Raw genomic sequence first — 13,227 nt, 5'->3', positions numbered from 1 at the left:
TCCCAAATATTTGTTCCCTTGTCTGCTACCTTCTGAGGGGTGTTTGAGGGAATTAGATGGGAAGCAGGTAGCTAGGACTCGAACCAGCACTTCAACTTACAGGATGCACTGCTAGAATCCAAAAGTTCTACTTTTGAAATTTATGTTTATTAAATAAAATCTTCCTCTAAAAAACAATAAAAGTAAAAAATTAAATAAAAAAATTTATAGGATGCTGGTGTAGCAGGTAGGCAGTTTAACCCGCTGTGCCACAATGCCGGTCCTCTCTTTGGCAATTTAAAAACGTGTTTATTTTCTTCTCCTTGAAAGGTAGAGTGACAGGGAGAGAGAGAGAGATGGGGATCTTCCATCCACGGTTTCGCTCTCCACGTGCCCGCACAGCCAGGCCTAGGCCAGGCTGAAGCCACAAGCCAGGGACTCTCTCTGGGCTCCCACATGAGCAGCAGGGCCCAAGCACTTGTGCCATCATATGCTGCCTCCCAGGATGCATTAGGGGAGCTGGAGTGGAAGTGGAGCAGCTGGGAGTCCAACCGGGAACTCTGATGTGGGATGCAGGCATCCAAAGTGGTGGCTTAATCTGTTGCCCCGAACCCCTGCCCCCGTTTTCCATTTAACCCAGGGGCCCGGCCTACTGCCCCTTAAAATGTCAAGGACGTTGCCTTAAACTTCACCAGCCCCAGTGCTACAGGCTATGGAAGTCCAAAGGTCTTCTGCCTTTTCAGCTTTTTGCTTGGCAAAGCAGCTGTATGCAGGAGCCAGTGCCATGCTGACCTGTTTCCAAGCTCCTCCAATGAGAACTTGCCCAACCTGCATCTCCACACACCAGCTGTCTGCTGCATCATCTATAAAATGCCCCCTGCACCCCCACACCATGGGGGAAGCAGCTTGGAACCGTCACATGCTCCTGCCTCCTTTGAGCCAATGACACAGCTCCTCTCTCAAAGGACCAGCAACACAGGTTGTGTTTTGACCAAGAGGGCAGCAGAGCTACCTAGCTCAGAGCAACCTGAACTTGTCACGTGTGACAAGGAGTTCCAGGGAGTTCTTCTCAGGACTTTGCAAAAGTGACAGCAGAACTGGGAGGCCATGGCTGGCCATGTCACTGGGTCCCTGCTCTCTCCTCCCCTCCTGTGTGGCCCTGAAAGTGACAAAGCAGCCTTTGCCCTCTTTTCGAGTCTTGGTGCAAATCCAGACCCCATGGTGGGACTGAGCCTCCTTCACCTGTCAAAGACTAAATACAACAAGTTTAATCGAAAAGATCCTAACTGGCTTTTGTCTGTGATTCTAGAATCAGGCTGAACACTTCTGTGTATAAAATAGGACAGGTGTTCCTGTGGACCCCCTCCTTCGCCCCTTTCCAGGTCCTTGCCCTCGGTCTAAGTCACCCCAGGTTAGGCAGGCACACACCACCCAGAAGCCTAACGCCGCTTCTCGGCTCCTCCTTTTACTGTCGGTTCGCCCAGTGAATTCACATAAGGACTGATCATGCCAGAATTCGGAAGCATGTCATTGTCCCTCACTCGAGAGAGGTGACGCTGCGCAGACACCATGTGGGCATACGGCCTTGACCTAATGAATCAAGGATGTCCCCCAGTAAGCACAGGAGAAATATAGTGAGTCTGTGAGTGATAAGAGCCTGTCACTCCAGGCTGCTGCCTCACAGGCAACAGTTGAAACTTAGGGAGAGAGAGCTCCACCAGTGAAAACGACAATGTAGCAAACAATCCAGCAATGTAGCAAACAATCCAGCAATGCCTCGTCGACCACCCCCAAATATCCATGGGCTGAACTTAGACGACCTCGAAGCAATAACCCATGCGAGGTCATCCCATCTGCACCCAGTGAGGATCCCCACGTTTGTGGCGGTCCCCAGGCACCCAGGCTCGCAGGACAGCTGCTAGACCCCATCCCACCCACATGTTTGCCATTAATCTCGAAGTGAACACAGAATTCAGGCCCTGGATTCCAACGCCTGTAAAAAGGCTTCTGCTAACCCAGCGCCGAGGATATGCTTGTGTCTTTCCAGAGAATGCGGGACAGCCCATTTGGGTACCAGCCAGAAACATCAAGCCTACAACTCTCAGCCAACCAGAACCAGCTGAACAAGACTGAGAGTCTGCCTTGTTAGCGGATGCACCTGCCCTATCATCCTACCCTGAGAAAGTGCCCATAGCCACATCTGCTACTGCTTTATACCCCACTAGCTCTGGTCAGCCACTCAAACGGCCCACAGCCTGTGTGCAGATACGCCATTCCTGATTACCATTGTTCTTCATTCCTATCCCTATCTGAGCAAGCACTCCTGTGCCTCCCGTTTTGAGCACTGGTTAGTCAACGATGGGTAAGATCCTCTGGGAGAACCTAAGACAGGAACAGCCACGTGCGGAGACCACATGGAAATGGGGTCAGCAATGGTCTGGCCAAGAATCATGCCTCCTGTTGCTCAAAAATAAACAAAAAGGAAGAAATGTGGTGGAAAGAGAAGGTCATGCCAAGATGGCCGCTGACAATGGAAACTGCCTGGCAACAGGCTGTGATTGGATGGCTTCGGGAAACAACATGACAATGGAGCCTGACTGACAACAGGCTGTGATTGGATGGCTTCGGGAACCACATGGCAATGGAGCCTGCCTGGCAACCGGCTGTGATTTGATGGCTTCAGAAACTGCCTGGCAACAGGCTGTGATCTGTTAGGGCATAGACCGCCCCTTGACCAGATTGGCCGCCTTGGCTCTATAAGCTGCTGTACCAACTGAAATAAATGAGTCTTCCATCTGCTCACCTAGGGTCTGTGTGGTGATTCCACGCCTCTTGCCCCCACCATGATCCTCCTCTCAGAATGGATCCACAGCAACATCACAGTTCCCAGAGCTATGACTACCAGCTTATTTTTGTCTTCCTAGACACACTTCTTGAAATAGCCCTCGCCTCTGTGAATCCTCACCTCCCATTCATTCCTTAGCAAATTGCAGCCTGCTTCAGCTGATTCCTGCAGGCCACTGAAGCTGTGCTTGTCAAGATAATGAATGACCTCCTCACGGCCACCATGGAAGAAACGGAGATCTTTCTTTTTCTCCATTTCTCCTGGCCTTAGCCACTGCTTGGAATTTCTCTCTTGCCTTCTCCTTGCCTCCCATACCACTCCATTCTCTAGTTCTTTTTTCCCTATTTATTGATTTGAGTGCAGACAGAGAGAAGGAGAGAGATCTTCCGTCCATTGGTTCACTCCACAGATGCCTACAACAGCTGGGGCTGGGCCAGCATAAAGCCAGGAGCCAGGAGCTCCATCCAAGATGGGTAGCAGGAACTCAATCACTTGAGCCATTATCAGAGGCAGGGAGCTGGACCAGAAGGAGTGTAGCCAGGTCTCCAATGGGCACTCCAGTATGGGATGCAGTGTGGTGCCTTAACCTGCTGTGCCACAACATTAACCCCCCTTCTATAGTTCTGTAACTGCCTCCTCTTTGTACCAACCAACACTGGTGTTTCCCAATTCGCTTACTCCTGCCTTTCTCCTTTTCTATACCTGTTGCTTTCCTGAATGGCTTCTTCCACACCCAGCACATGAACTTCACTGTAGCACTTGAACTTCACTATTTATGTGCTGATGACCTCTGAGTCAGCTGTATTCCCAAACCCTGTCCTTTGTAACCCTAGGGGTGAACCTGAAGGGCATTATGCTAAGGGAAATCAGGCACAGAGAGACAAATACATACCACATCCCACTTACGTGTAGAATCTAAGAAATACCAACTCAGAATTTGAGAGCAGGATGGCCGTCAGCAGGGGCCAGAGTAATGACACAGTGGGCTAAGTGGCTTCCCATATCAGAGGCTGATCTGAGTCCCAGCTGAGATGTTGCTGTTGATTTCTCAACAATGTTGCAGTGGATTCGTTTCTGAGAGGAACAGTGTGGTGGGGGCAAGAGGGCGGAGTCACCACACAAACCCCGGGAGTTGGGTGTATGCAGGCTTGAGGTGAGCATCCTGCAGACTCATTTATTTCAGTTGAAACTACGTCTTATATAGCCAAGACCAGCCAATCTGGTCAAGGAGTGGTCTATGCCCCATCCAATCACAGACTGCCAGGCAGTTTCCAAAGCCATCCAATCACAGCCTGTTGCCAGGCACTTTCCAAAGCCATCCAATCACAGCCTGTTTCCAGGCAGTTTCCAAAGCCATCAAATCACAGCCAGCCAGGCAATTTCCAAAGCCATCCAATCACAGCCTGTTGCCAGGCAGTTTCCAAAGCCATCCAATCACAGCCTGCCAGGCAGTTTCAAAGCCATCCAATCACAGCCTGTTGCCAGGTGGTTTCCAAAGCCATCCAATCACAGCCTGCCAGGCAGTTTCAAAGCCATCCAATCACAGCCTGTTGCCAGGCGGTTTCCAAAGCCATCCAATCACAGCCTGCCAGGCAGTTTCAAAGCCATCCAATCACAGCCTGTTACCAGGCAGTTTCCAAAGCCATTCCTGAGTAACTAATGCTCACTTGCCAGTGGCCACCTTGGCATGGCCCTCTCATTCCACCACATTGCCCTCTTTTCGTTTATTTTTGAGCAACGGGAGTCATGATTCTTGGCCATACCATTGTTGACCCCATCTCCATGTGGTCTCCGTGCGCAGCTGTGCCTGTCTTAAGTTGTCCCCCAGGGGATCATACCCGTCATGGACTAACCAGCACTCAAATCAAGAGACCACAGGATTGCTTGCTCAGATAGGGGTGGGAATGAGGAATAATAGTTACCAGGAATGGCATGACCGCACACAGGCTGTGGGCCATCTGAGTGGCTGACCAAGTTAGTGGGGTACAAAACAGTAACAGGCATGGCTATGGGCAGTTTCTCAGGGTTGGATGATAGGGCAGGTGCGTCTGCTAACAAGGCGGATTCTTGGTTTTGTTCAGCTGGTTCTGGTTGGCTGTCAGTTGTAGGTTTGTTGGAGGTCAGGTCCGGGTGCTGTCTTCCAATGTTATATTTTTCTTACATCTCTAGCTTTTAAGACAGTAACATCTAATGTGGTGGAATGAGAGGGCCATGTCAAGGTGGCCACTGGCAAGTGAGCATTAGTTATTCAGGAATGGCTTTTAAACTGCCTGGCAACAGGCTGTGATTGGATGGCTTTGGAAACTGCCTGGCAGGCTGTGATTGGATGGCTTTGGAAACTGCCTGGCAGTCTGTGATTGGATGGGGCATAGACCGCCCCTCGACCAGATTGGCTGGTCTTGGCTATATAAGACGTAGTTTCAACTGAAATAAACGAGTCTGAGTCTGCGGGCTGCGCCCCTGAAGCCTGCTTTCATCCGACTCCCGGGGTCTGTGTGACTCTGCGCCTCTTGCCCCCACCACGCTGTTCCTCTCAGATAGGAATCCACTGCAACATTGTTGAGAAATCAACAGCAACATCTGGCACGCCAACTTAACTGAGAGAAAGACAGCATGTCGGACTTGGCGAGGTCCCCCATTGATTTCAGCAAGTAGGCCCCTCAGTGTTTTGTGTGCTGTTCGGTTCTGTGAGGGTGAGCACAGAACCCCCTCCTACGCCCCTTTCCTTGTCCTTGTCCACGGTTAGGCACACACCGACCAGAAGCGTACGTCGCCTCTTGGCTCCTCCTTTTACTTTCGGTTCGCCCGGCAAATTCACATAAGGGACTGATCATCCCAGAATTCGGAACCAAGTCATCTTCCCCCACTCGAGAGAGGTGACGCTCCGGAGACACCGTGTGGCCATACGGCCTTGAGCTAATGAATCAAGGAAGTCCCCCACTAAGCACAGGACATACTTAGGATGTGATACACCACTATCTGTTTGTCTAATGTAGGGAAACCTCCTGCAAAATGCCATCAACAGCTGAGGTGCTAGGAATTTGCTTTGTTATGGCAGCAGTTCCGTGCGTGTCTTTCCTTTGGCTAGAGCTGGCATGCCGTGCCGCTCTTAAGCACTCAGACATGGGAAAGATAGCCCCTTCTCAGAATCCTGCGCAGATTATCAAAGATAGTGAATCTGTGAGTGATAAGAGCCTGGCACTCCAGGTCCCTGTCTCACAGACAATTGATGACTTAGGGAGAGAGAGCACGGACAGTGAAAATAACAATGTAGCAAACAAGGTAGCAAACAAGGTAGCAATGCCTAGTCAGCCACCCCCCACATACCCGTGGGATGAACTTAGAGGACCTCTACACAATAACTCATTCAAGGTCATCCCATCCGCACCCAGTGAGGATCCCCACATTTGTGGCAGTACTCGGACACCCCAAGCTCTTAGGGCAGCAGCTGGACCCCATCCCACCTGCACATTTGCTGTTAATGTAGGAGCAGATGCAGAATTCAGGCCCTGGATTCCAACACCCATAAATGACCTTACTATGCTAAAAAAGGCTTCTCAAGGGTCAGGCCCCGACTCTCCCTACTTTGAACAGGTGCTCACACAACGGGCAGTGAACCTTCAAACTCATTTTGACTGGGTTGCACTGCTCAAAGCATGTTTGTCGAGACCACAGTTCTTACAGTGGAAAGCCTCCTAGGAGGAAGAGGCTGAAACTGTGGCGAGGAATAATGCTGCCTATGGAACAGCAGTAACCTTTGATACGCTTACAAGCCGTGGCGCCTACATAGATCCTCAAGAACAGGCCCGCATTGGAGTAGTTGCCTATTTTGATCAGGTCAAAGATTTGGCAATTAAAGCCTTAAAAAATATAAATCCTCCTGATTATAGTCAGCTCTTTAGAAATCTAGCTCAAGGCCCAGGCGAATGGTTCCCCGATTTCCTTGCCAGAGTCTTGGAGGCAGTAGAGAAAAGATTACTGCCTGGCCCCGATCAAGACAATTTGGTCAAACAATGAGCTTGGGAAGGTGCTACCAAAGAGCAAAAGCAGCAATCGCCCCAGTCCGTAATGAAGACATTTCTAAATGGATAATAGCCACAAAGGAAGTAAACCCTGCCAATTTTCCCATACAGGCCCTGACTGCAGCCATTAACAAATCGAGCACAAAGAAGTCTAATGACCCTCCAGTTTGTTGGGGATGCCAGGAAATAGGACACCTACGGCAAAACTGCCCAAACGCTAAAAGACGGTGAAGAACCTTAAAAATCAAACCAAGATGGAGTGACTTAAGCTAACACTATTAAAAACAAGAAGTCACCTTTGCCCCAAATAAAATTAAAGTTTAAAAATTATAGCCCTAGACTTTTTCCCCCAAAGCTAACATTAGGTGCAGCTATCAAAATAAGGGGCCCTATGCTTAGCTAGCTGCGACACTTGTGCCTGGCTGTGCTAAGACCTAACCCAGTTTGTATGCCTCCTAATACTCAGATAACGGTGTGGGAAGCGGGACACTGCTCTCCCTCCAGGGGAACGAAGGGAGCAAGATGTCGTCCCCCTCAGGGTGAACAAGATGGCGCTGGCAGGGAAAGGAACTGTTAAAGAAGTAAACAACAAAATGGCGACGAGGTGCATGCCTCCCATGTGATCCCGTAGCTGATTGGACAGAAGACGCATGCCTTTCACATGATCAGCTCACGGATTGGACTGCTGTGTGCATGCCTCCCATGTGATCCCGTAGCTGATTGGACAGAAGACGCATGCCTTTCACATGATCAGCTCACGGATTGGACTGCTGTGTACATGGACACTATAGTGCTTTTGATTGGTCGCTGCGGGTATATAAACCGTGTGGCTCTGTGCTGGGGGTGCTCTCTGGACTCCCGAGTTCAGGAGGCCCGTCTGCGCAGACGCCGAATAAATCCTCTTGCTTTTGCATCAGCTGGTCTGGACTCTGAGTCTTTGGGGTGTGCCTCTCGACGTGTTAGCATCCTCACTCAGAGGGTCTAACAATGGGGCAAACCCAAAACGCTGTGTCCCAGATGTAAAAAAGGCTTTCATTGGGCAAAAGATTGCAAGACCAAACCTTTAAACTCCCAGTGGGGCGGCCCTCCGCCCAGCAAGTAAGAGGGAGTCCCACTACCATTAACTGGTCGATGCCCATCTTCAATCTGAGGCTGAAATTGACCCTATATTTAGATGACATTGCCTTTGTGGGTTTAATTGATACGGGAACAGATGTTACTGACTTAAAAGCTAGAGATGCCAGAAAAATACAACATTGGAAGACAGCACCCGGACCTGCCCTCCAAGGTGTTGGAGGATTAAAATTGGCTAATCAGGTCATCACAACTGTAACTTGGCGAGATGACAATGGAGATACAGGAACCATCTTTCCACTGATTGCTGAAGTTTCCATGACCGCATGGGGGAGAGATGTGCTCTCACAAATGCAAGCGGTCCTCACTACGGATCACAAATCTCCACAAGCCAGCAGCTTTAATGGAGAACCTACAAGTAAGATTCACCCCCAATTCTAGGGGGTGAATTCACCTCATACAAAAGCCATCCAATCACAGCCTGCCAGGCAGTTTCAAAGCCATCCAATCACTGCCTGAAGCCAGGCAGTTTCCAAAGCCATTCCTGAGTAACTAATGCTCACTTGCCAGTGGCCACCTTGGCATGGCCCTCTCATTCCACCACACTGCTCCAGTTCTGATCCAGCTTCCTGCTGATGCACCTGGGGAAGCAGTGGAGGGTGGCCTAACTGCTTGGGTCCCTGCTACCCACGTGGGAGGCCTAGATGAGATTCTAGGCTCCTGATTACAGCCTGGACCAGCCCCAGCAATTGCAGCTGTATGGGATGTAAATCAGTGGATGGAAGATCTCTCCCTGTCTCTCCCTCTCTGTCATTCTGCCTTTCAAATAAATAATCTTTACAAAAAAAAAAGTGCTAGTCATGAGAGGCTTGGCAGAACACTGGATGGAGAGAGGCAAGATGTTGATCAGAGCATACAGAGTTTCAGGTGAAAGGAAGAAGCAGCCTTTAGTGATCAATAGATCACATGGAATGGTGACTTTCATCAGAATTGCTAAAAGTAGATCGTAAATGTTCTCACCACAAATGAGTATGTAAGGCAATGGCTTTGTTATCAGCCTGACTTAATTCTTCCTCAGGTTCACACATGAGAACATGACTCTGCTGGGCTAAAGGGAGGCTGGGGAGACAACTCATGGCCTCGTGTTTTTTTTTTTTTTGTTTGTTTGTTTTTTACTTAGGTATTCTGGAATATGCGATGCTGGATGTACAAACCTTACAAATATACTAAAAATCACTTGCACACTTGAAAAGGGTAAGATCTATGATATTTATAGCTCAAAAAGAATTACAATGGCATAATATTCTGTGGTGGAATGAGAAGGCCATGCCAAGATGGCCGTAGGCAATGGAAACTGCCTGGCAACAGGCTGTGATTGGATGGCTTCAGGAATGACATGGCAACGGAGCCTGCCTGGCAACGAGCTATGATTGGATGGCTTTGGAAACTGCCTGGCAACAGGCTGTGATTGGTTAGAGCATAGACCACCCCTTGACCAGATTGGCTGCCTTGGCTCAAAAAGCTGCTCTACCAACTAAAATAAATGAATTTTCAGGCTGCTCACCTCTGGCCTGCTTTCACCCACACCTGGGGTCTGTGTGGTGACTCCACACCTCTTGCCCCCACCTCGATCCTCCTCTCAGAATGGATCGACAGCAACATCTGGCACCCAAGGAATTGTTATAAAAACATGCTAGTGGTGGGCTTCTTTTTATAGTGTTTGGGGTTTTTAAATTTCTTTTTACAAAATTACATGTCTATAACTTCTCTTTGTCTAATTGGGAAGAAATATGACTTTGCATTCCCTATGACACAAATAAATCTATGGGAAGCAATATGTTACTGCCCACCACTACCACCAAAACCAAAAACTGCCAGTATTTTAGAGTCCTCGAAATTCTTCCCAAAGCCACTTTGTGTCCTCACTGACTCTATCCAGCCATCCTAATGCTTCCCCTGAATTCTATCCAACAACTTGTACTTGGGGCAATCAAAGATGAAAATGTCTCTACTTTGGCTTTACTTTTGTAAAAAATTTATTTTCATGCTCTATGAAAGGCAGACAGAGATGTCCCATCCATTGGTTCACTCCCTAAATGCCCACGACAGGCATGCTGGGCCAGACTGAAGCCAGGAGCCCAGAACTCAATGCAGGCCTCCCACATGGTTGGCATTAATAGGAAGCTGGACTCAAAAGTTTAGCCAGGCTGTGGAGTAGTGGGTAAAGCTGCCGCCTGCAGTGCTGGCATTCTGTATGGGTGACGGTTGGAGTCCCGGCTGCTCCACTTGTGATCCAGCTCTCTGCTATGGCCTGGGAAAGCAGTAGAAGATGCTCCAAGTCCTTGGGTCCCTGTATCCACGTGGGAGACCCAGAAGAAGCTCCTGGCTCCTGGCTCCTGGCTTCAGATCGGCCCAGGTCTGGCCGTTGTAGCCATCTGGGAGTGAACCAGCAGATGGAAGACATCTTTCTCTCTCTCGCTCGCTCTCTCTGCCTCTGACTCTCTCTAACGCTCAAATAAATACATTTTTGAAAAAATCTTAAAAAACAAAAGCAGAGCCAGGCCATGAACCCAGACACTCAGATATGGGACTCAGACCCTAGTGGCAACTTAACCACCATACTAAGTGCCTATCCCCAGAATTTCCATTTAGGCTGTGGTGTTGGCCAAATTCACACTGTTGAAATGCTGGGTCCCTAAGGAACGACTGTCCATTTTTATTTTCTGTTTGTTAGAGAGGTGGGAGTGGGGGCAGAAGCTGGAGGAGAACTCAACCGGCGCTCCGTGTGGGTGGCACTTGAACCATCCTGAACCGTCCCTGCTGCCTCCCAGGAGCCACGTCAGCAGGAAGGTGGAGTCAGGAATGAAACCCACTCGCTCTAATACGGGACATGGGTGTGTCTCAGCCACGGGCTTCTCATCTGCCTGAGCGCCAGTTCCCAGAGGGCTAAGCAAGAGCACCAGGTTAGGGGTAAAGACGAGGAAGAACTGGCCTGGGGAATGGGGTGGAGTCCTTAAGCACAAACTGGGGCGAAACTTCAGCAGGGAGATCGGATCTGGGACAGATGGGAGGACAGAGGTCAGACCACCCACCTGCAGCTGAGCTCCAGGGAGAGGGGACAGCCTTTGGTCAGAGAAGCCAGCCCCTTCTCAGGGGGGAGGGCCCCAGAGGCACACCTGGGGCTCGGCGGTGTGCCCCCGCTGAGCCTTCCCTTCAGAACTCCTGTTTGGACAGACATTCTCAAGAGCTAACCCCGAAAAGAGTTGGTTCAAACCAGCGTCTCCTCTCCTTGCGACGTACGGAAGAGCCCAGGATTCTCAACACCTGTCTCCCTCGTGCTCCCACTCTTAGCAGCAGGTAGCCAGAGCTGAGTCACACCGCCCTCCAAGAGTGGGTCCCGCCTGCACACACCCACATGCACACCAGCTTTAGCCATGTCCTTTTATTGAGCCATTTGTATGGGAATGGTGATCAGGGAGTTGTCACACCCCACCACGGGGCCCTGCCACGGAGGAGGCGGGCTCAGCAGTTGCTGGGGCAGTTTCTGGGATGGTGTCCCAGTGCAGGCCAATGGCGTTGATGAATAAGCCAGCTCGACCACTGATGAATCGGAGCACGGCGTCCAGGTCCAAGGGGACAGCGTTGAAGCTCACGCCTCTGTCTTTCCCAAAGGAAAGGATGCGACCGTAGTTGGTGAAAAAGTCCAGGGTCTTCAGATAGTTACTGTAAGACCCAGAAACCTCGATCACTGACTCCCCTGGGTGCAGAAAGATCTCCTCCAGGTCTCCCTGGTTGCCACCCACGTAGTCGCTCCACACCTGGCCATAGCGCACCTGGAGACTGGGGACGGGTGGGAGGGCAGGAACGGGGACACTGATTAGGTCATCAGAGTTCAGGACCGTTTGGCCTGCACGTGGAGTCCTCCAAACTGGACACTAGCATGAGCAGTCCCTACTAGTTGCCCCAAAAGTGTAGGCCGGGTGAGCCCTGGAGGACCACACAAAGAACTTCAGCTCCTGGCCTGGCTGACAGCAGGTGCAGAGAAAGAAGGCAGCTTGCCCAGAGTCGCCCACACACAGCACATGGCAGGCCTTGAATTTGGAGTCCAGCCTCCTACGATGCCCCTCCCCCATTCTCGCACTTGTGGAAGCAAAGGGATTTTCTAACAGCTGAGTGGCTCCCTTGTGGGAGAGGGAAGAGGCTTGTCCCTGCTGTCCCAGGAGGCAGATCCAGGATCAGCAGACACACTTTGGCTCTGCACGTGATAGAATTTTCCGACTAGCAATGGAGTGGGGACTGCTCAAGAGAGGCGTTGAGCAAAGTTGCAGGGCACCCAGCAGGGATATTGGAAAGAAACTTTAAACCACAGAAGGCGGGTGGGCTGGGCTGGTCGACTTCCAGGCCCCTGAGAGTTAGTGGTTATTAATGATTTGCCACCACCAGGCATATTCGGGGAGGGAGGAGTCCAAAGGGTACGGTTCTGGAAGCCGAGTCCTCTCACAGCTATCCCCATATCCTGCCACACTAGGGACCTGTTGGTTGAGGCACAGGTGGCCCAGAGTGAAAGAGCACTTCCTGAGCTAGTAAGAGCTTGAGGAACTCAGAGGAGCCTTACCCCGCAATATTGAAGCTGTCAACCCGGACACGGATGGCTGTGATGGGCCCTTCCAGCTGGTGGCCGGAGTGGGAGAATGGCTTTCCTCCTCCCCTTCCGTACTCGCCACTGTAGGAGGAGGACCTGGCCTGGACTGCAGTGGAAAGAAAGGGGGGCTTGGAGGCAAGGACCTCCCAGTTCCCACCGCTCAGGGTCAGCCCTGCAAGCCTTGGCCACCAGCCCAGCAGGGGCCCCTTCCCGCCACCCGCCACCAGAGTCCCAGCGGCTCACTTACTGGCACTGGCAGAGGCCGAGGCACAGAGAAGGCCCAGGAGCATGAAGGTCCACATCGTGAGGCTGCAGGGGGAAGAAGAGAGGAGGGGGGAGGTTCCTCCTTTCCCTCTGGCCTCCGGGTGGCCTGACCCTTCAGCTCCCACCTAGCCAGACCCAGGCTCAAGGTGCACAGCACTGTCCACAGCCTGCAGTGCATCCTCCAGACCTGGTGTTCCAGGGTCCAACTGTCTCTGACCCGCCCTTGGTCTGGCTGTAGCCACGCCCTCCTTTTCCCCTCCAAGCAGAAGGTCAGCGCTCACTCTTGGCGAGCGCTGTCTCCTGACACAGCCAGGACGGGGACTTTCTGAAGAAGGACTGGAGGATAGGCCTCAGCCTGGAGACGGCTGAATTTCCTGAACCCAGCATCAGAGCCAACACCG

General features: G+C 51.1%; 1 protein-coding gene and 1 long non-coding RNA gene across 3 annotated transcripts in view; one reads left to right on the top strand and one right to left on the bottom strand.

Annotated features, from left to right (window-relative positions):
* LOC127491461 (uncharacterized) overlaps positions 1-7,762 on the top strand; it is a 33,584-nt gene extending 25,822 nt beyond the window's left edge. Inside the window, exon 3 of one of the 2 annotated variants that reach the window (XR_011384741.1) lies at positions 7,313-7,762. This is a non-coding gene — a long non-coding RNA (uncharacterized lncRNA). Of the gene's footprint in view, positions 1-2,026; positions 2,782-7,312 lie in introns of those variants that run through there. The other variant, XR_011384740.1, reaches the window with a different exon arrangement.
* A 3,640-nt stretch (positions 7,763-11,402) lies between these two features.
* Positions 11,403-12,864, bottom strand: LOC100346271 (zymogen granule membrane protein 16). Its single transcript, XM_002711881.5, has 3 exons — positions 12,810-12,864; positions 12,536-12,668; positions 11,403-11,760 (listed from the first exon to the last, which is right to left on the bottom strand). The coding sequence occupies exons 1-3, from the start codon at positions 12,862-12,864 to the stop codon at positions 11,403-11,405; spliced, it is 546 nt and encodes a 181-aa protein (XP_002711927.4).
* Between the last annotated feature and the right edge of the window lie 363 nt (positions 12,865-13,227).

The sequence above is a fragment of the Oryctolagus cuniculus genome, chromosome 19 (assembly GCF_964237555.1).
Source record: "Oryctolagus cuniculus chromosome 19, mOryCun1.1, whole genome shotgun sequence".
NCBI classification, from domain to species: Eukaryota; Metazoa; Chordata; class Mammalia; order Lagomorpha; family Leporidae; genus Oryctolagus; species Oryctolagus cuniculus.
This window is presented reverse-complemented; position numbering and strand designations above follow the sequence as displayed.

What these genes read in the sequence shown, in the direction of transcription:
- LOC100346271 (XM_002711881.5), bottom strand. Translation starts at nt 12,864, where the DNA reads ATGTGGACCTTCATGCTCCTGGGCCTTCTCTGTGCCTCGGCCTCTGCC. An exon ending in CTCGGCCTCTGCCAGTGCCA is followed by an intron (nt 12,669 to 12,809) that starts GTAAGTGAGCCG and finishes TTTCCACTGCAG; the next exon opens with TCCAGGCCAGGTCCTCCTCC. An exon ending in GACAGCTTCAATATTGCGGG is followed by an intron (nt 11,761 to 12,535) that starts GTAAGGCTCCTC and finishes ACCCGTCCCCAG; the next exon opens with TCTCCAGGTGCGCTATGGCC.